General features: G+C 41.7%; 1 protein-coding gene across 1 annotated transcript in view; it reads right to left on the reverse strand.

Annotated features, from left to right (window-relative positions):
* Positions 1–23296, reverse strand: part of DNAH6 (dynein axonemal heavy chain 6) — a 244028-nt gene that overhangs the window by 64818 nt on the left and 155914 nt on the right. Inside the window, exons 48-60 of the mRNA XM_045884660.3 lie at positions 20303–20455; positions 18863–19003; positions 16930–17172; positions 15417–15584; positions 14698–14933; positions 13299–13560; positions 12050–12173; positions 10670–10866; positions 9305–9508; positions 8036–8161; positions 6214–6378; positions 4180–4247; positions 1836–2016 (exon numbers count right to left, since the gene is read on the reverse strand). Of these exons, the coding sequence (XP_045740616.1) occupies positions 1836–2016; positions 4180–4247; positions 6214–6378; positions 8036–8161; positions 9305–9508; positions 10670–10866; positions 12050–12173; positions 13299–13560; positions 14698–14933; positions 15417–15584; positions 16930–17172; positions 18863–19003; positions 20303–20455 (2268 nt within the window). The remainder of the gene's footprint in view (positions 1–1835; positions 2017–4179; positions 4248–6213; positions 6379–8035; positions 8162–9304; positions 9509–10669; positions 10867–12049; positions 12174–13298; positions 13561–14697; positions 14934–15416; positions 15585–16929; positions 17173–18862; positions 19004–20302; positions 20456–23296) is intronic.

A 23296-nucleotide genomic window follows, 5' to 3' on the forward strand; every position in this document is an offset into this window, starting at 1 on the left:
AGGATTTTTTTTGATGGAAGGAAGCCAGGGATAGTTGAGGGCCCGGTACCATAATGAAAACAAAGAGATTAGGTAAATGTATACACAATGGATACTAGGATACCCTAGCTCTTCTCCTGTCCTCAGCCCCTAAAATACTTGCAGCCAGATCTTCATACTTCTAGGCAATGTAAACATTGGATATGTAACTATAATCGGAATATAAGTACAGTGGGAGGCTAGGGGATGGGAAGAGAGTGTGTGTATGTATGTATGTGTGTGGTAAAAGTATAGACAACAGTGAATGGATAAAAGAAAAACTCAAGAAGTAGCAATATGAGTCTATTATTTAGAGAAAAGATGTAAAACCCCAAATAATCAAAACAAAAAAGAACATAGTTGTTTTTATGGAGGAAGTCATGGATGGTAGTGGTGGTGGTGGTGGGCATAGAGAAAGCAGGGAATGCTATCGCAAAACTTGTACAAGTATTTCATTCCTTAAGTAATTTGCATGTAAAGCTTTGTTTATTTATTTATTTAAAGTGCATGAGTGGGAGGGGCAGAGGGAGAGGGAGAGAGGGAATCTCAAGCAGACTCTGCACTAAGTGTGGAGCCCAATGAGGGGCTCAATCCCATGACCCTGAGATAATGACCTGAGATGAAATCAAGAGTTGGACCCTTAACCAACTGTGCCACCCAGGTGCCCCTCATGTAAAGCTTTGATAAAAAAAAAAATAAATGGGTTAGCCATTGACTTCCAGAAACTAAAAACCCAAGGAAGAATGAATGGAAAGAGGATAAAGAGACTGACAAACAAGCAAAGAGAGAAAAGAAATGGGAAACCCAGAATGGGATCTCAAGAGACTGTAGGATAGAAAGCAGTATCATTTCTGATGTCAATGAAAGACAAAGGACATAAACTTCTGTATTCCATGTCAAAGGGTTTTTTTTTTTTTTTTTTTAGTAAATTACTTTCTGTTTCTCATGAATGGATGAAAATCATTTTATAGGTTTTATTTCCAGCATACTTTTAAAATTATGGTCTGAATGAGAAACAATTTAGTACAAGATTATATGTGTAATGTAAAACTTCATCTTACTATTGTGACATTTTTATTGAGCACCAGTTATATATAGGGCACCATGGTTAGCCCTTGGAGAAGGAGTATCAAGCTGAACTAGTCACAGATTCAACACCAAATTGAATAGGCTAACATGAGATTTAAGACATGGGATTTGATAATGGTGACATAAGGTGAACAATGTCAAGGGCTGTAAAAGAGGGTCAGGTAAGTTGCTACAGGTGTTCCAAGGAGGAAGAGATTAATTCCAGCTGGGCATACCAGGGAGGCCTCCCGATGGAGATGGCACTAATGTGACTATAACTGCTTTTCCTTTCAACTTGTATCCTGTCCCAGTTCTTTACATTACATGCTTGAATAAAAAAATGCAGACAAGACAAGAGGAGCAGTTGTCTACGATTTACCTCCTCTTCCATTGTGGGGTGAGGGGCCCTGCTAGCTAGGTTCATTCTTGCGTGACGCTGGCAGCCCTGGTGTGGCTGCCATTCTTGCTATAAAAGATTTGCGGGACCCGGGGCACCTGGGTGGCTCAGTTAAGCGTCTGCCTTCGGCTCAGGTCATGATCCCAGGACCCTGGGATCGAGCCCCACATCGGGCTCCCTGCTCTGCAGGGAGCCTGCTTCTCCCTCTTCCACTCTCCCTGCTTGTACTCTCTCTCTCTCAATAAATAAATAAAATCTTAAAAAAAAAAAAGATTTGCGGGACCCTCAAAAGCGGCAGTTGTAACTTTTGAACCAATACGCTTTCTATACATACTAAAAATATTTTACTTGCCTTTGAATCCTGGAGTGTGTCAATAAGTTCTTCATTGTCCAGGATATTTCCTTCCGATGTAAAGAGCATTCTCAGGATTTTCTCCTCAATAGTTTTCAGCTGGTTTTTGTCAGTGTTGATCCTCACAATGAGCTTGATTCTTTGTTCCTCCAACTCGGGTTTTTCGAGTCGTACCACATCACTGGAACCAAAGTTTGAATACTTAAAGTATGGCTTTATCAGTGCCCTGAAGTTGCTTCTATTTTTCTTTACTACTTAGCTGAGTACTAATGCTACTAGCCAAGTCCTAGTGCATAAGGCGCCTCTTCGCTGGGTTGACAAGGTGGCTATTCACTGAATGACATGTTAGTTCTGATTATCTTGTATTTCAAAACTGACAGTCTACCACAGTCCCCATAGCTTCTGCTCATCTTCTCTTCAGAAAACCTGCTCAGTGCTTGATCCCCCTAATCATTCAATTTCTGTATCTAATGCTTGCTTGTGCCAGGCTGAAAATGGTGCCTGGAATATTCTTTTGATGGGAGATTCTGAAATCCCACCACCTCCATGAAGTGAGTCTTGCCTGGGTCTCATAAAAGTGCCTTACCTCCAGCTCCACCCCTGTCAAAACATGTGAACTTAGATCTCCCTTCATTTTTGCTTTCGTAATCCCAGCCCTGTGTTTGCAGGAACTAATCTTTATTAAGCGTCACTCTGTGCCAGGCACCCTGCTCAGAGTTTTATGCGGATTCTCTTGTAATTCTTTGAATGCTCCTGTGAGGTAGGCACTGTGGTTACCACAGACCCTAGTGGGTCACTTTCTGAGCTCACGTGGCTCTGAGAGGCAGAGCTGGGCTTGCATCTGGCTTCGCTGACTCCAGGGCACGTGCTTTACCTGCTAGAATGAACGGCCTCATTGTTCATTTTTATGTACATACCGAGTTCAGAAACTTTAAAAGTTATTATATGAACACCATAAGAAATCATCATCTCAAGTTCATTTGTTTAAATAATTTTTTCAGAAGAGAGGAGTATAAACTAGAACCCAGAGATTCTGTATCCTACACCGGAGGCTCAACATTCTCGCTTCCAGGGCACTTGTCTGTGTCCCTGCAGTCTAACATGCTGACAGCTTGTGACACAACTAAGTGGAACTCCTCACGGGAGTGCACGGGTATGAAAACGGTTCAGTTATGTCCTTAGAACATGTCCGTAAAATGTGCTGAAATACGCTTTGTCTGGAAAGAAGTTAGCCTAGCAGAAATTAAGCAAGTTAGTGGCTGGCAGAATAGATTCCTAAAATAAACAAGGAAAACGAGACTTAAACTCAGTGATAATGGAATAAATCAGGATAATCTTGACCCAATTTTGACTTGACTCAATGAATATGATGACTTATTTTGAACGTGGGTCTAAATAATCTTTTCCTTTAGAGCTAATGTAGTATATACACATACACACATACATACACATATACTCACACACACATATATAATGACTTTTTAACCATATAAATTTATTATTTCAATAAATCCTTACAATTTTTTTGTCTAAGCCTCTTGGCTAATTCTTTTTTTTTTTTAAATACATGTTCCTTTTGAGAACAAATATTTTATTTTATTTTATTTTTAAAGATTTTTTATTTATTCATTTGAGAGAGAGAATGGGAGAGAGAGCACGAGAGGGGGGAGGGTCAGAGGGAGAAGCAGACTCCCCGCTGAGCAGGGAGCCCGATGCGGGACTCGATCCCGGGACTCCAGGATCATGACCTGAGCCGAAGGCAGTCGCCCAACCAACTGAGCCACCCAGGCGCCCGCCTCTTGGCTAATTCTGATAATTACTATCAACAATTCATAATCTTATTTTTGGGAAGCAGAGATTTAATCACAGAGTATACCGAAGGAGGGTATTTAATTTTTTGAGGTGGACAGATGTAGGTACAATTAAGTACACCAGGAAAACACCTGTAAACCTGTAAAACAGGAAAGCTCTCTTTGGGAGTTTTTCTCACAGGTATGGAGCAAAGCATCTCAAGGAACCACACGACGACTGACTTCATTCACTTGCCCAAGATTGGAAACCCCAGCGAAGGGGAAGAGGCCGGGCTGGGCTGAAGGCCTGGCCCGAACCATGGTTGAGAATTAAGGGTATATCCCTGATCTTTTTGAGAAAACCATGAACAAGACTGGCAGCTGCAACAGTGACAACAGATGAAGGACCTGGTTGTTTATTATCATCTTTATGACTGGTGACTCATGAGTGGTGCCTTCACACATTAAAATGTTTTGTCACAATTTCTAAACAAAATATGAGGAAACTTTGCCTCCCCCCTTCTCTCCCCCCACTTTTTGTTTTTTCTTTTTACCTTAACAATTGATCCTCTAGACCTGATTTGGTTACGGTGAAATTGATGATGGTAACTTTAATGCACACCTGAAAGAGAAGCATAGATTTACATAAAAATGCTTAAGTTCAGATGAGTCAAATAAGAAGTGCTTTCTTTAGTAGAACAGGGCCCATTATTACCCAGCTGGATGTCTCTTGGGTCTAATTGTGAACATACCCACACACCCACACACCCACCAAGCATATTGTCTTACAGAATCCTAATATGATTTTCCCTGCAGTATGAATGACAATCTTGTTCCTCACAGACCACAGTTATAGAATCCTACATGGTGCTTTAAGGAAAGGTGAGCCAGCAGAGGGTTAAAAAGATCAGGTTCTGATACCAGGTACACCCTTTAGTGCATGTTGGACAAGCTACTCACCCCTGCTGAGCTTCAGTTCCTGAGATTTAAAAATTGGGATAATAATAGTTATAACTCACAGGGTATTTATGAAGACCAAATGAGGTAAGAAAATCACTCAGTTACAGTGACTTATACATAGTTTGTCCTTGTTGAAAAGAAGTGATGACTGATAATAGAGCTTTTATGTATTGTGTCATCATAACATTTTTATGAAAAATGGTTGCTATAATATTCTCACATTACTAGAATTAGTTAACAGCAAAAAGAAGAGTGTTTGAACGTCCCATATTTTACATGTTATTCTTATTTAATCTTCACAATGAATCCTTGAAGTAGGCTTTATCTCCACTTTTTGGTTAATTGACTTGAGGATCCAGGACATGGAATAACTGGCCCACAGTCACAGAGCTAGTGTTGGGTAAGGTGTGCGATGCTCCCTCCCAAAAGTTAAATAAGTGAGAAGGTTGTAAGTCATGGCACATCGGTCACTTTTCTAAACTTCACCATGGATCTTGCGACATGAGCTCTGGCAGTGGCTGTGAAAATTATACCCCTCTAGGCTGACCTGGGCTTTTAGTGGCATTTCCCTCATCTTATTCAAGAGGTGTGTCTGTTTCATCTAACCTGAGCACATCTAGTGAAGACAGGCAGCTATGAGAAAATCGGTAACTAAAAGGAAAATGACACTATTTGGAATGGCATATGCAAGGAATTTATTGTTTTTGGGATGGGGGGGAGAGGTGAAGGAGTAATTCTGATTTGTGAAGTTTCTTCCCTAATTGTGTGAGCCCTGTTGGAGAAGGGGAGACCTGCCACACTGGGAAGACCCTGGGGAGCGTGCAGCCGTGCCTGGAGCTGTGGCAGCACCGAAGGGCTGCGGGGGACGAGCGACCTCTTGGAGCCCCGTGCAGGAAGGGAGAAAGGAGACCCAGCTGCCTTCATTTCTGTTGCAACTGCCTTGGGCTCTGCAGCACAAGAGTAGTTCTTCCGGATCCTATGGCAGGTCAGGGACGTGTGTGGAAGTGAGGTTCACATAGATCCCCTTAAAGTCTAAGCGCATGAGGGATGCCCCCTCCTCCAGAACTCTAAGCACAGACACACTGGATGTTTGAGTCATCACTCTCTAATGGTGACAGTCACCAGAGTTTTCAAGCTGGCAACTTCTTTATTTGGGCCTTTATGCCACGGGCATTTGCAAATGTTATCATTCGCATGTCCCCCTCTCCCCACAGACTCTCTGTGAAGCCCTGGTTCATTTATGAGCCACAGCAAGAGCGGCACAAATGGCCTTGAGCTGCAGGAGGGAGAAGAATGATTAGAAGGGAGTGCTGCTCTGTGTTGTGCAAGCAGCTGTGGGCCGGGAGGGAGATGGAGAGAGCGCCGCTGAAGAGGTGCTCGGGGCCTCGGGCAGGGCAGCACCTAGGGACCGGGTGGGGAGGGACTCAAGTCCAACTGAATGGCGAGCAGAAGGGCAACTGGAATCAGAATCAGGACGCAGAAGAGAAGCAAGAGTGGAGGACAGTGGAAGGAAGGGGTGTGGCAGAGCAGCGGGGAAAGGGGGAGCTGGGAGAGGGCCCACCAAATGTCAGAGACCGTCACACGTAATAGTCCACTCGGGCTGGGAATTCGAGACCAGCAGCTCATACCTCAGGCAGGTAGTGGGGATTTGGCAATTTGGTTGTCATATAGAACCTAAAGTTTTTGTCATAATCAATGTCTGAATCTCCAAGGTGAATGAGCAGCCGTCCACCACTCATGAAAGTCTGCTTCAAGAGAATGGGTTCTAGAGCTGGATCCAAGGTTTCTTTAAGCTTGAAAGTTAAAATAGAATATGAAAAAAAAATAATAAGCCATTAAAATGGATGGTATCAATTTCTCTAAATTCCTTAGGCCTCCAAATTTACTTTGAATGAGCAATTTTCCAGTGATCTGATAGATATTTCTCTTACTATGCACTCATTACCTCTAATGGTGTATATTTTCCAGTGGTTATCTTACTGGTAGTCTAAGAAAATATGATCATGTGAAGGCAATACAGATGGTTAGACTAATTGTACATACCATTCATCCCCATAAGGAAGAATCTGAGAAAGGCGGGTCTCTGCACGTGGCCTTTCGGCAGGACCCAGACAAATGGTCTGTTCACTCTCATGGCTGTTCTAAGGCAAATGATGACAGTCTACAGCCTGCAGGCCAAATCCTGCCCTCTGTGACCTGTTTTTGTATGGCTGTTAAGCTAAAAATGATTTTTCACCCTGTTCAAGGGTTATAAAAACAAAACCCTAAACCCAAACCAAAACAAAGAAGAATATTTGTTTGAATAATATTTGTACAGGGACTGTATGTGGCCTAGAAAAACTAAAATATCTGGCTCTTAACAGAAAAAGTTTGTGGACCTCTATTTTGTATGATAGCTATTTTCTTTCCCTCAAAGCAAATTTGACTGTTGGCAAGAACTTGGGCCTGCAGACACTGCTATCACACCCCATGACAAACACCCTTATGTCAGCATGGGTGTGATGGGGGTCCATGACCCAGGAGCTGTCAAAATTTGATTGTAATCCATAGTTAACAAATCTATTTCATACTGTGACATGATACCCAAGAATGTAAACAAAAGTTTATGAGATAAAATTTCCATTTCCACCTATGATGCAATTTTGTGTTCTTAAAAATCTATTCTATATCATTAAAAAATGCTGGTTGAGACCGACTAACTCCATTTCACGCCCACAAATAGGTGGAGAGGAAGTTGGAAAATACTGCTTTACGAATGTAAAAAGCAGCTAGGTGCATGTTAATGACTCCAAGTCACAGAAAGCAGTTACAAGGTCCTGCCATCCAGGGGCAGAACGTCATAGAAAGTCTTTTGTGCCCTGCCTTGGAGAAGAAATTCCCCCAGGACCTCCTGTGTTACAAAGTAAACTGCAGTTTAAGAATCCAGTTTGGGGCTAACATAACTGCACCAAAGGTTTGGGGAGACTTTACCCTCCCCTGTAACATCAGGGTTTGGGTGAGGGCCTGGGACCCATGACAGAATCTTTCCTATGTTGGTCAGTCAAGGCTAGAAGGGTAGAGAATAATAATATTTATGCCCACCAGAATGTTTTGCTGGCCTCCCATCGTCAGCATGTGTAGACAGTTCCTGCTGGCCCCAGGGCTCTGCTGCTCTGCACTTTCATGGCAGCTAACCATCAAGAGCCACAACGGGGCTAAGAATCAGCAGTGTCAGAAAACAGCCCATCCCACTAACACCAAAACCATGTCTGGAATCAGAAAAATCATTCAGTCAATGGATTGCTCCCCACGTGATAGTGCACCGTTTAAGGAGCAAAGTGAATGGTTTGAACAACTTGCAAATGGAGCTGACTGGTGTCTCTAGCATGATGCAGGTGTGGCCCGTATAGGATTCCAGATATGGTCTGAAAGTTGGGGATGAACCAGAGAAAAGAAAAGTGAAAAGCAAACCTCTTCCAGCAAGACGGGTAAACCAAGTTGGATTGAATTTTCCAGTGTACGTAAGAAATTACTATCCGTAAGCTTAATGATCTTTAAACCACTCTTGCTTTCCCTGTTCCTTATCCAACGGTTTGCCTGTTTGAGAAAGCACAAAGCAGGACACTGGACTTAGAGTTTTATAGATGACAGCAAGTGAAAGTTTTTAGAGTAAAGTTTAGAAATTTTGTTCAATTTAGAAACAGTTTTGAAAGATGAAAAAGATAAAATAAAATATTACTCCCCTGCAAATAAAAAGCACCTTTCAAACTCCAGTGTTTGGGATTCTTCCTTTTATTCAAATTTGAAACAAATGAAGAAGAGACACATCTAGGGAAAAAGCCCATCCTTAATGTATTCAAGCTTGTCTTCCTGGCTCTGACAACAGCTCCCTTTTCTAAACCCCACTTAGAACAGTATGATCCATGGCCTTTGGAGTCAGATAATAGGATTCTCTAAATTCCAGGCAGGCTTGCCCTAAAACCCATCCTACCCTGACTTCATTCTGACTCTTCAGACCTTTTAGGAACAAGAACTATATAGGAAGGGCGCCTGGGTGGCTCAGTTGTTATGTGTCTGCCTTTGGCTCAGGTCACAATCCCGGGGTCCTGGGATCGAGCCCCGCATCAGGCTCCCTGCTCGGCATGAAGCCTGCTTCTCCCTCTCTCACTCCCCCTGCTTGTATTCCCTTTCTTGCTGTCTCTCTCTCTCTGTCAAATAAATAAATCAAATCTTAAAAAAAAAAAAAAGAACTTTATAGGAATGAATTTCTGCTCCCACAGAAAATAGAAAACTAATGGTCAACCCCGTAAATAAAACCAATCAAAATCAAGTATGCAGAGCAGTTGGACTCTTCTTCCCTTTCACCTTCTGCCTCCACAAAATGAAGAACTTGGACTAGAATACATTTTTTTAAAGGTTTATTTATTTATTTGAGAGAGAGAAAACGTGAGCGAGGGAGAGCGAGAAGCTCAAGCAGACTCCTTGCTGAGTACAAAGCCCAACTCGGGGCTTGAGATCAAGCCCCCGAGATCATGACCTGAGCCGAAACCAAGAGTCAGACATTTCACTGACTGAGCCACCCAGGTCCCTTTTGACTAGAAGACTTCTAAACTCCCTTCTAGGTCTAAATCCCCAACATCTTACAAGTGTGTTCAAGTCCACTTTTGGAATTTGGAACGGACAGCATAACAGTATGCAGGGCTAGGAGGCTGTTCTGCATCTGAAGCACTTGTTACGCACCTGATCCTGGGGATCAATCATCAGAGGCCACCGTCTCCCTTGAGTAACCAAGATACCATTTTCTGTTGATATTATGTCACGGGGCAGCCCATCAGTGTTCCACTGCCGTATTTCGTAGGGATCGCCAAGAATGTTAATGAGACTGAAGGAAGGATTAATTGGGATCTCCAGAGATAGACAGTCCTGGATCCAATATTCTATAAGCTGTGGGAGGAGGAAAGCTTATTTGTACAGAGTCAGGAACACTTGGTAAATGAGGATACATACAGAATGTCATGGTTATAAGTAAGTTCTAGCGGTCTCCACATGCATCCTGGCATCAAAGCATAGGACACAAGAAGTGGACTGACAATCAGATCTGGGGCCTTGAACCATACCATAAACTAGCGGTGACTTTGGGCACGTCACTCCCCATGTCTGAACCTCAGTTTTCTCATGTATAAATGACAAACGTTATCACAGTAGTCTTGAACCAGGGGTGTACTGTCCCCGTTGGGAGAGTCTGGAAGCATGTGGAGAAATTTGGGGTTATCACAATGACTGTGGGTGCTACTAGCAATGAGTAGATGGGGCAGGGGATGTTGGCGGGTTACCTCCTTCAGTGAATGGGACAGTCCAAAAGCACCACTGGCATGGCTCACATGGCACCAGATGACCCCTGAGCTTCTGTTGAGTCTACGAGTCCTATACTAACTAGGTTTTATAGCTCAAGGGCAAGGATGAAGCCTTTTTAGGAAGGCATTTCATAAAAATGGCCTGAAAAATCTCTCCAAATAATTTCATTTACTGCTCCTTCCCATTGCCTAGCCCTTTGTAGCAGTCTCTCCAATTCAGAAAACTTCATCCTGGCTGACTTTAAAGATTTATTTATTTATTTATGAGAGAGAGAGAGAGCATGGATGTGGGTGGGGGGTGCAGAGGGAGAGACTCTCAAGCAGACTCCAGCTGAATGTAGAGCTTGATGTGGGACTCAAACTCACGACCCTGAGATCATGACCTGAGCCGAAATTGGGAATTGGCCGCTTAACGGACTGAGCCACCCAGGTGCCCCCATCCTGGCTGACTTTAGATGCCACTTCTGATCATAAGATGGGGGGGGACTCCCTGGCCCTTTTACTTCCCCCAGGTTCTTGAGCTGTATAAGGAAGCGATGACTAACTTTCTAAGGCAGGAAAGGAAAGGAAGGAATGTGTTAAGGAAATCCTAGGGGTAGACCATTGCTGGCTGATGGGGGAGCTGGAGGGCTGTGGAGTTTCCATCATGGAGAACCTTCACAGTGGGGAGCCTCCCTCTAAACTCCGGAAAACTGCCTCTGCCAGTTCCAGCTGCTTCTCCCCACTCCTCACAGAAAGTGAGTTTACTCACCGATTGCCTATACTGGGCTGTGAAGGCCCCATAATAGGCAACACAAGCTGCTGCTATAAACACATTCCCAATGATATTTGATATCTCCTCATTGAATTTCTCGATGCTTTCTTCCCATCGAACTTGCTCATCTCCTAATGCAGCCGTCAGCTTTCCAGCACGTATCAGACGTGCTTTGGTCAGGGCCATAGTCTTTGCTAGAAAATTTTAAGAAAATCAAATTATGTTATTCAGTATTTTCCTAAAATATAAGATGTTTATTCACCTGCTTTTGCTTATAGTGACATTAGCATTATTTAGCTAATGATGTCAGTACATCTGTATGAAACCTCATACTGATTCAGCGTTACTTCCCATTCGAGAAGCAAGTCCACGTTCACCTCTTCCAAGCAAACAGCTCCTTTCTGATACTCTGTTACTCTGGCTGAAGCTAGCTCTCTCTGTGTCTGGGTAGTATTTATTTTCTGGATCAAATTCATATGTCAAGTCGTGCTATAGTGGAACATGTCCCAACAAGCCTTCCACACAGGAGTTGAATGTGTGCCGTATGTGCAGCTCTAATCTTACATTAGGCTGGTGCAGTACCTCCGTGGAAATATGTCCTACATGTTGGATGGAAGCTGAGATCTGACTGCCTGAAAACTCTTTCTACTTCTAAAAATCGGGTATCTCCTTGTGGTATATATATATAAAATGGAATATTACTCAGCCATCAGAAAGGATGAATACTTACCATTTGCAACAACATGGATGGAACTGGAGGGGATTATGCTGAGCGAAATAAGTCAATCAGAGAAAGACAATTATCATATGGTTTCTCTCATATGTGGAATATAAAAACCAGGGCAGAGGATCATAGGGGAAGGGAGAGAAAACGGAATGGGAAGTCATCAGAGAGGGAGAAAAACCATGGGAGACTCTTTTTTTTTTTTTTTTAAGATTATTTATTTGAGAGAGAGAGAGCAGAGCGAGAGAGAATATGAGTGGGGGGAGGGGCAGAAGGAAAGGGAGAAGCAGGCTCCCTGCTAAGCAGGGAGCCTGATGCAGGGCTCGACTCCAGGACCCTGGGATCATGACCTGAACTGAAGGCAGTTGCTTAACCGACTGAGCCACCCAGGCACCCACAGTGAGAGACTCTTAACTGTAGGAAACAAACTGAGGGTTGCTGGAGGGAGGTGGGTGAGGGATGGGGTAACTGGGTGATGGACATAAAGAGGGCACATGATGTGATGTGATGAGCACTGGGTTATACGTAACTGATGAATTATTGAACTCTGCATCTGAAGCTGTACTATATGATGCACTATATGTTGGCTCATTGAATTTAAATAAAAAAAAATCAGGCATCTCCTGACCACCATAAATTTATGAGTTACTTACCTAGACCTTCTTTCTCATTCACACCTTTGTCATAATCATCTTGTAAGGCTTGTATTTGATCTTCTACTTGCTTTAGTAATGCTTGCTTTTCTCTCAGAGTAGCCATAGTAATATCAAGTTCAGCCTAATAAAATCAAATAAATATTTAAAATGAAAATCCAAGGTCCCCAAAGAAAATAAAATTTGCCCACTTCTAATACATTTTAAAAATAGGATTTATGTTCTCTTCTTCATGTCTCAAAATATTTTGATATGGTATATAAAGTTAAAACAAATGTAAAGTTTTTAAAATATAAGAATAGAAGCATAACAGAACAAAACAAAACAAGAAACAAAGCCCAATAAAATAAATCACAGAAGGAATAGAGAAACAGATGTACCATTGCACATTAATCCCAAAGCATTTGGGATTAATTAGTTACTACAGTGGATTAACTTTAAATGATGAAATAAATGAAAGGTTCACTCAACTGGGAAAACAAATCTTTCCTAGCGAGTTCTCTAGAGCAGGAGTCTGCAAACCAAATTCAGCCTGCTGCCTGTTTTTGTACAGTTAGCAAACTAAGATTGGTTTTACATTTTTAAATGGTTGGGGAAAAAAAATCAAAAGAAGAAGAATACTTCATGACACATGGTAATTGTATAAACTCAAATTCCTGTGTGCATAAATAAAGTGACATTGGAACACAGCCATGCTTACTCGTTTATTATTGGTGGCAGTTCCTGTGCTGCAACAGCGGAGCTCAGGAATTGCAGTGGAGACCAGATAACCAGCAAAACACAAAATATTTACTCTCTGGGTCTTCACAGAAAAAGTCTGCCACCCCTGCTCTCGAGCCACGGTTCCTTTCAGTAACCCTATCCACTCAATGAGCATTCTTTGTTCTGCTTGGGACCTCACATCCGATTGTGGCTTAAGCTGGGTTTAGACCCTCAGATGACATCACGGAGTGTGGGAGTATTAGCAAATGCAACCCAGAGCATCACATGCTAGAGCTAAAAGGCACCTGAAAAATATCATCGGCCTGATGATACGACTATACTGCGGACTTATTTTCCTTTCATGCTGGGAAAGGGCTGATTTTAGAGGTCATTTCTGAAAGGATAATCTTCACCAGCTCTTTTTCTACAAAAAAACCTAGTTTTCAAGAGCATTGTTACTATCTATGTTTTACAAAGTCACAGGAGCTTGAATGACTAATGATCATGGCCTTTAATTGTATAAAATATTGCAACACAAATGATGTACCTGTGCAGCACGGAGTTTTTGTCTCTTTGGTTCGACTTCTTTGACTACCCTAGAGTATAAATCCATCGCTCTTACCCACATGCACATGGATTTACATGCTCTGGACACTTTCTCTACTTTTTCAGGCACAAAATCAGGATTGTTAATATACTTTTGAAGTTTTGCCAATATCTGAGGCTTTATGTTCTCCTTATCATATTCTAAAAGTCTTCTTAGAAAGTTAGAATCACCAAGAAGTTGCTTGGCTGTTGGCCAATCAGGCCTGAAAGACAGACATAATAAGTTAATAGTACTGTAATAAAGTAATTTAAGAACAAAAGAATTGTGTTCTTTTGAGAACATTAAGATATTATCCCAATCAGTGGGTAGTTTTAATCTTGATACCATAATCCCAGTCATTGGTAGTTAAGTACACCACAATTCCTGGGGAGACATTCCTGGATGACTAATGTTTCATCCCAACCCAGTTTTGGTAGAGAAAGGAATTACAAAATCAGAGTTTTAGAAACGTAAGACATTACAGAAATAATAGTTTTATTTTTACAATGCCCTGGCACTCACATTTTTACCCCACTTGCCTTAGTTTATAAAGGTCCTTAAAAATCTCTTGCCAGGACACTATGATCACCTTCTACCTGGTTTTATGTCTCTCAGTCAACCCTGCTCCTTGTGAACTTCTGCCAGATTGGTCTTTCTCACAGGAAAAGCTGATTATGTCGAAAATGTTCAATGGTTCTCAGTCCCCTCTGGCCCAGGCTTTCCATCTATGCTTTGCAGAACTCCCTGGCTCCACTAAGGTGCTGGCCAGAGAGGGAGCAGGGAAGCTGGGTGGGGGTCCTCTGGGACTTCTACCCTTGCTTGATCAGTTTTACATAGAAAGATTTCTTATAATTTTTATTGAAAAAAATTTGTATTACTAAAGAAGGTTTGAAAACTACATATCTCCAGGATCAAACACAAGACCTTGCATGCTGTCATCACTGCTCTCCTCCCCAGCCCCATCCCATTCCATGAGCATCAAAGGTCCCTGAGCTCTCCCCATAGTCTCACTCTCCACCTGAGCACCATATCTCAAAAACCTGCTCACACCTCTCCATGAGCACTTTTTTTTTTTTTGGAAGTCCTGGTACTACACAAATATTGCATATCTTGAAATTATTATTTTTCATGTCTGTCTCCCCATTATCCTATATGTGCCTTAGAGAAGAGCTTTGTATCTTCCGTCATCTAGCACAACACAGATGTTCAAAAAAATGCTTGTTGAATCAATCTGTTGATTGACTGACCAAATCAGTAAAAAGGCAGAGAAGAGAATGAGCACATATAAATGAAAATGTAGAAAAACACCAAAGAAATTCCCCCATGCATTTTGGTAACACATGATTATGGATGTACTCACTTGGCATTCAAGAGAATAGAAATCGCTTCCATAACAGTCATGACCATATCTGGGGGCTTTGTAAAAACTCTGATTTCCGATATGTCTGCTTTATCTAAGGAATCCAGGGCTTTATTAGCAGCATCAAGGGCAGGGAGAGCTTCTTCAAGGTCTCTCTGAGCATCATCGGCAATTGCTTGGGTTTCCTCAGCTTTCACTTTTGCTGTTGCTTCATCTTCCTGAACAATGCTACGGACCTAAACATTGAAACACGGCTGCTTAGGTGGTCTCATTATTTGAATTTCAATGTTTAAAAACAAAGCCAATGATAATGCGTCATATTTGCCCCTCTGGATTATACCAACAATGAAAGAGTATTAGCTACAGCGCATTTTAGGCTCTCCTTTGTCCATCTCATGTAGGCTGATGGGATAATTGAGCTGAAGCTGTTAGAACAAACCATTCCTTCTTAGGAGATGAAGAGTTGCTGCTTTATACTTGTTGGGGGTACTTTTTTCACCACTCTCTGTCCCACTCATTGTGTTCACTCATTCTCAGGGTGAGAACTAGGCTGATTCATTGAAGGTAGATTGTTTACAACTTAAAAGCATTGTTAAAACTATCACTTAATTATTTTAAAGACATATAAAATTAAAAAAATCCAATCCCATGTCATGATATATAGGTGATCAGTTGGTGATCAAAATCTTCTCACGACCACAATGTCAGGGAATGCATACCTGATCGGCATTTTCTTGATCTACTGCCAATTTGTCCATCAGGGCTTCAACATCTTGTGATTTTTGAAAAAGAACAGGTTCTAAAGCTGAAAGTTCTAATTTCATTTTATCTACTAGTACGTTTGTTTCTAATAGCTTGGTGAGACCGTTCTTCACCCGGTCACGTGCCTAGATGACAATAAAAATATCTATTATAACGAATATTATAAACTATACATTTCTTGGCATCTCTTACTCATGTACTAGAATTTTACATCTACAGAACTGGTAAATCAGTTTGTAATACTTAAAATTGTGAACAGAGAGAAATCTTCAGGTAACAGAACTCTAGGAAATGACCATGACATTCACCACGGTGGGTGTAGATCTCTGCCCCCTAGCCACAGCAGTTGGCATGTCACCAGACTGCGGGCTCACCGAGGAACCACATCATATTATTTTTATTCCCTTAGCTTGGCAGCTTGGTAGACTGTTGAATGAACGAGGGGTAAGTTCAGATAGGAATTTCTGGAGGCCACAGCTCTAGGAACTTGTTTCGTCAAGATGGGTGAGCAGAGCTAGGAACTTGTCAGTGTTCTGGGGACTCAGCTCTGGTTGCTGGATCTGAACCCTACTTCCCAGTGGTAAGGAACTTCTGACTAGGATCAAAGAGGCAGGACCTAGAAGAGGAGGCAGCCGGGAATAACTGTTTTTTGAAGGTGAGTCAGAAAGCCTGGTTCAAACTGACAGGTTTCAAAATATCTATCAAGTTATTTTACAAAGCATGTATCTATTTACCAAGTAAAAATCCTCTGAAAAACATTAAAAATATCTTAATGGTCTATACTTCTATTTTAATTTTGATTAAAATGTTGAAAATTTCAGCTCATGTTAATAGCCTGCTGATGGTGATCGTGATGGCAGCCACTCTTTCCTGAGCATCTCGTAGGTGTCAGATCATATTCCAAGCCCTTCACAAACAGTATCTTATTTAAACTCCACAACAATCCAAGCGGTAGATGTAGAAATTTCTAAACCTTATTCTCTACTAAGACCTAGAAGTTACAAAATGTGCTCACGGTTGTGCAGTAAGAAAGAGGCAGAACATAGGTTGTATATGGTCTGCCTGACACTGAAGTCCTTGCTCTTAATGGCAACTACGGACACATGTTAGGCCACCGAAACTCCATCTCCGCTGCTTAACAAAAGGTTCTCCTTCTCATGAAATATACAGAGATGTCTAACTTACCGCCTCACTTTGATGCTGTTACTATGTCCGTCTCATTCTACTGAGGCACACTTAGGTAAATGACAGTAGAAAAAATATACATATCAAGGAAGGGGAAGGCCTCTCGGCCGACAGCGTAAGACATTCTTTTCATCTTTTTGTCTGTCGCAGGTTGTCAAGGGCACATGTGGGGATGGAGAAGGCTCCAGCAGGTAAGATGGCATGTAGAACTTCCGCTAGTTCTGGCAAGTTTTGAGTTCAAGCAAAAGAAAAAAAAATTTTTTTTATTGATAATATTATACTTACCGAAACCAGCTGCTTCTTTTTCTCACTCAGCATAGTCAGGAAGAGATTGATGAGTTCCAAGTAGGAGGTAGGCGTTGTGTAGTACCGTCTGCGGAGCTCCATGTAATAGCGTTCTGCCATCGTGGAGACGCTCAAGTGAACGTTCACGCACATGAGGGAAAGCTTTTCTTTCAGTTCTTCTTTTCCAGCATCCACGTTTGCAAAAAACGTCTTTGATACAGAAAGAAGTGCTTCTCTAGGCCACTGAAAATAAAGATATAATTTGGAAAGTCTGTTGCTCATTTCTATAATATACATTTTAACAAGTAAGAAAACGTATTTCTCTGGACCTCTTCCTTGCTTTGTTCCCCCTTTTACCCAATGAATTCCTACTCATGTCTGTAATGTGTAATGAACGGAATGGCTGCATTCATTAGAGAGGGGTTTGGGGCTGCATTTTCTATCCCCAGCACAGTGTCTGGCACATGGAAGTTGTTTAATCAGGATTTGTTAATTGAATGAATAAATGAATGGGTGTATTTAGAATAATTCCATGAATAAAATCACATACATTACGAGGACCTCATGTCCTTACTCTGTTTATTATGCAGGTCCATTATTATAATCATTGTCCTCTTCACCTCTTCAACTTCTTTGCTCCTTTCTTGTTTCTCTGCACTCACCTGAACCTTAGCCAAATGCAACTCTCTGTTACCCCATGTCTGTGACTGTGTAGTCGAGCACGGCTAGAGAAAAACACACAACCTTGCCGACTGGCCTCACTTTAACTTTGTGACAACTAGCTCAAGTGGGTTCTTAGAGCAGCCCAGGAAAGCTTCTACAGACTGCTAACACCTCCTCTTTCCACTTCATTCTCAGCTGATGACCTCGCTTCCCACATCACTAAAAATAGAAGCAACGAAAACAGAATTCAGTGAGCTCTCACCCCCACATCTTCCCATCTCCCTGTTATCTGTGCTCATATACTCTGCTCCCCGCTCCTGTTCCTCTGGGGTATGCTGTGCACGCTCCCTGCCCAGGCCGACCCCTTCGCTGATGACTCCATCCCATCTCTTCTTGCCTATTCAATGCCATTGGTACAACTACACTTAACTCTGTCTGCTGCTCCCTCAATATAGTTCTTTTCTGGATCACTTCCATCAGCACACACGCATGCTATTTGTGTTTCCCACTTAAAAACACTTTTCTTTTGACCTCACATACCCTTGTAGATACTACCCAGCTCTTGGTGTTCTTCTGGGGCAAAACTTCTTGAAAGAGTTGCCTATGTTCACTGTCTCTGATTCCTCTCGTCTCTTCTCTCTTGAACCTTTTCCCCCATCACTCCACTGAAACCAAGCTCTTGTCAAGATGACCAATAATTTCTACATTGCTAAATTCCACAGTCTCCTCTTCCTTTATAAATTCTGTTTAGCCTTTGTTAGGTCTTTATCATTGTCATCTCCTGTATATGAGTAAATTCCTAGCAGGGTTTAAAGCTAATGCAAGTACCCTTGAGTTATTTTTGGGCAATGTGTTACCCCTTAAAAATCAAGTGAATCCAGGGGCACCTGGGTCGCTCAGTTAGTTAAGCCTCTCTTTTTTTTTTTTTTTAAGATTTTATTTATTTATTTGAGAGAGAGAATGAGAGAGAGAGAGCTCATGAGAGGGGTGAGGGTCGGAGGGAGAAGCAGACTCCCTGCCGAGCAGGGAGCCCGATGCGGGACTTGATCCCAGGACTCCAGGATCATGACCTGAGCCGAAGGCAGTCGCTTAACAAACTGAGCCACCCAGGCGCCCAAGCCTCTGACTCTTGATCTCAGCTCAGGTCTTGATCTCAGGGTCGTAAGTTCAGGGCCCGTGTTGGACTCCACCTTGGGCGTGCAGCCTACTTAAAAAAAAAAAAATCAAGTGAATCCAGCATCCCAGAGAGGTATCCTGGTATGTCACCAACCTGGACAAACCAATCAATAGTGCAGCAGTTCACAAGGGATGGAAACATCCGGCATCGGGACCGAAAGGCCTCCCCCACAGGGCTCATACAGAGAACAATGTGCAGCTTCTGACGGACTCTGCTGATAAAGTGCTGAAACAACTGACAAAAAGATGAATTTCAATTAAAACAAGGGTGAAGTAACAATGAAAACAAGTGTTAGCTAATGCCTCTGGTCTACCAATACTAAATAAAAACACGTTAGTGTAGCAGATGCGTGAATTGTTTTGGTCAACCTCCATTCCAACCCCTCATGCAGTCTGGAAAGATTAAAAATGACATTTGGCAGAGTCCATTGCAACTAGGATTCTGGATGTGATGTAGGTTTTCCTCATCAGCGTATTTAAGGAGGCCTCTTGAGTAAGGTGGAGAGAGGTATTCCTACAAGTTTTTGCTTGGGGGTAGAGGCCCCTGAAGAGAGAGACAGGGGCAGGGCCACAATTTGTGCAGGGGCAGAGTCCGGCCGAGGCGGCGTGGGCCTGGAGCCACCCTCTGGGGATGCGGCTGCTTCTGTCAGCTATGTTCTGACGAGGCTGGGGATGTGCGGCTTTGGAGCTAGCAGCCGGAGCGCAGCATGCTGACTGCTGATGGGTTCAGTGCCTTCCAGGCTCGGCAGCTTCCCTGACCACTGACTTCCACCACGTGCATCTCATGATCATGCTGAGGAACTCAGCCTGGAGCCCCTTTCTTGGGCTCTCCCAGTGATTCTGTGTTCCTCGAGTAAACCCCTTTTTGCTCTCGTCAGCTGAAGTAGACCCTGCTGTTTGTATGTACAGGCCCTGACCTAGTAGAGGAGAGGAGATCTCATAAAAGGACACAGAGGAGAAGGCCTAAGAAAGAATGTTCAAAAAATTGAAGAACGTCCAGAAGCAAGGGAAAGCAGAGGGGCGGGCCAATAGCAGCCTATGGAATCCAGCCCTGTGTTGGAGAAATGGAGGAGGACAGGAGCTGGGTTGTTTCCCGGATGGGGCTGGGCCCGGAGACGTGGGGGAATCCATTTCTGTTTCAGGTGCTCTGATCTTGCTGATAGGCAAGGGAATCAAAAGTACTGCACTCCTCTGGCAGGGCACAGAGGATATGGGAAATCCCTTTGTGTTGAAAGAAGGATATGGCAAACTGTCCAGTTTGGACAAGACTATGACCTCCGTGGGGCAGTAGGGTTTCTGTTTTCTGCTTGCCACTGACCTCTTTGGAAGTCTGGTGAACCAATGCTTTGAATGCAGGGAGTAAAATACATAGAATTACAAAGGAAACCAATTATATTGGAAAAAACATCCATCCATGGACTCCTCAAAAGGATTTGTAGATTGTTAAAAAAAGGAAAAAAAGAAAAAAAAGAAAGGAAGGCTAACACAACTTTTTGTTTTACTAAAGCCGTATCACCACTGTGACATGTCCTACCTCATCTCTGTTTCCCTCAGAAATGCCTACTTCTTTCGCCCTTGGTCTGGTGGCTGCTAAAACCTGTTCCAGCTCATCCTTTTCAAATAAATTGGGCACTTCACCTGAGTTCAGGATGTTATTTATATCTTCCAGGAACTCCTCCACTACAATCTGTAGAAGAAAGCAGAGTGATCATTGTAACTCACCCAACCGGTTCACATTTATTCGTGTAAATTGTAAACCAAATATTTAATCAAAATTCACATTGAGTTAATTTTATCTTTAAGAGAAAATAATCTTAAAAATTAGAATCTTAATATTCTAACACGGAAGTGCATTGATTTTTCATTTTTCCTTCCTGTATTGCTTCTTTCTCTCTTTTTTTTTTAAAGATTTTATTTATTTATTTGACAGAGAGAAACACCACGAGAGAGGAAACACAAGCAGGGGGAGTGGGAGAGGGAGAAGCTGGCTTCCTGTGGAGCAGGGAGCCCGACGCAGGGCTCGATGACTTGAGCCAATGACCTGAGCCGGAGGCAGATTCATAATGACTGAGTCCCCCAAATGCCCCTTTCCTGTATTGTTTCTTAAAAGGAATTCATCTTTTTCATGGTTCACTAACATGTACAAACATTTTATTTTACAGTTATTTTTAAATTTATTTTAAAAATTTGTTTAGGGGCGCCTGGGTGGCTCAGTCATTAAGCATCTGCCTTCGGCTCAGGTCATGATCCCAGGGTCCTGGGATTGAGCCCCACATCGGGCTCCCTGCTCCGTGGGAAGCCTGCTTCTCCCTCTTCCACTCCCCTTGCTTGTGTTCCCTCTCTCACTGTGTCTCTCTCTGTCAAATAAATAAATACAATCTTTAAAAAAAATGAAATAAAAAAATAAAATTTTGTTTATTTGAGAGAGAGAGAGAGAGAGAGAGCACGCATGCACATGTAGGCATGCAAGTGCGGGGAGGGGCAGAGAGAAAATTTTCAAGCAGACTCCCTGATGAGCATGGAGCCCAAGGTGGGGCTGGATCCAACGACCCATGAGATCATGACCTGAGCCGAAACCAAGAGTTGGATGCTTAACCGACTGAGCTACCCAGCCACCCCTGTGCAACCATTTTATATTCTGCCCTTTTTCAGCTAACATTTTCTCATATTTATCCATAATTCTGTAGAGTACTCATTGTATTTATAACCATTAATGGGAGCATAACACACTATTGAGCTAATGTGCCCTATTTTACATAGACTTAAGTGGTCCACAGTCTTATTTACATTTTAAGAACATATGTAGTTCTATAGATTTTTTCCCCAGTTGGATTATTTCCTGGGGATAAATTCCCAGGAGTGGAGGGTGCCTGGGTGGCTCAGTCAGTTAAGCATCTGCCTTCTGCTCAGGTCATGATCTCAGGGTCCTGGGATTGCGCCCGGTGTTGGGCTCCCTGCTCAGTAGGGAGTCTGCTTCTCCCTCTCCCTCTGTTCCTCCCCCATGCCCCCCTGCTCGTGCTCTCTCTCTCTCTCTCTCAAATTAATAAATAAATAAATCTTAAATAAAAAAATTCCCAGGAGTGGGATCAGCAATTAAAATGCATGAATAGTTCTGGATTTTGAAGATTTTTAAATTTCCCGTTCAATTCAAGTAAGATTTCATTAACCTTTAACATTTATTTTTGCTAGTTTAGGGAGAATTTTGCTTTGGGAGAATTTAATTTGCATTTCTTTGATTATTAGCAAGGGCAAATATGATTCCACATTTATTATTTTCCATTAAAAAATCTGTTCAAACTGTAACCATTTAAATATTGGAATTTAACTTTAAATTTGAATGAATAGTTTTCATATTATAAAATAAACCTTTTGCCTCTAATAATTGATGCAAATATTTAAGAAATCTACAATTTATCCTTTTGTTCCAGTTAACTTTTTAGTGTTAAAAAGTTTGAGTTCTATATATTTAACTATGACAAAATATCTGTTGTTTCATTTTCTTCACTTGTAACTTTTTGTTTTTTTCTTGAAGTTGGCATAATTGTGTCTTGTTAATTTTCCCCAAGAGCAAACACTAGTTAGTTCTTTGTCCTGATTTACTTATTTCTGCTTTTATCTTATTATTCACTTTTTGTTGTTGTTGTTACCTTGTGATCTTTATTTTCCTGAACTTTTAAGTCAACTAATATATGTAGTTTCTAATTTTTTATTCAAATCTATAAATTTAATCCTAAGAACTGTTTGACTGCATTCACAGATTTTTATTTATATTAAGTTCATTTTCCCTGTTCTCTAAATAGAGATTTAAATTTTGATGTTCTTGACTCAGGAATTTTTTATATGAAAATTTTTTTAAAGATTTTATTTATTTAAGAGAGAGAGAGCTAGCAAGAGACAGCATGAGCAGGGAGGAGAGGGAGAAGCAGGCTCCCCAGTATATACACATAGGCATGCAAGTGAGGGGAGGGGCAGAGAGAGAAAGGACAGGCTCCCTGTCCTTTGAGCAGGGACCCCAGTGCCGGGCTTGATCCCAGGACCCCGGGATCATAACCTGAGCCCAAGGCAGATGCTTAAAAGATTGAGTCACCCAGGCACCCCTATATGAATGTTTTAAAGTCCTGAGCCACATCATTAATTTCTCCTTTGATCAGAGCGTGGACAAAGAATGTTATCACTGTAGTTTATGCTTTTTTGAATTTCTTGAAAATTTGTTTAAGTCTAACATATGATCAATTTTTGTAAACCTTCAGTAGTATTAGAAAATATTTACTTTCTTTGTAAAATATAAATGTAGTATATAGCCATTAATTCCAGCTTAGAAATTATATTCTTCATATTATCTAACCATACTTATAACTACTTTGTATTTGCTAGAAATAGCAAATTAAAATTTTTAATGTCTTGTTTCTCTCAACTTCTCATATTTATAATAGTTTTATATATATATATACATACATACACACATTAATTTCAGTTATTATGGTTATGTTTACTCTCCATTAACATAGAACATTTGAGATTGATTGGG

The sequence above is a fragment of the Mirounga angustirostris genome, unplaced genomic scaffold, assembly GCF_029215605.1.
Source record: "Mirounga angustirostris isolate CCGP_5_RB_7025 unplaced genomic scaffold, mMirAng1.0.hap1 SCAF_10, whole genome shotgun sequence".
In the NCBI taxonomy this organism is placed as follows: domain Eukaryota; kingdom Metazoa; phylum Chordata; class Mammalia; order Carnivora; family Phocidae; genus Mirounga; species Mirounga angustirostris.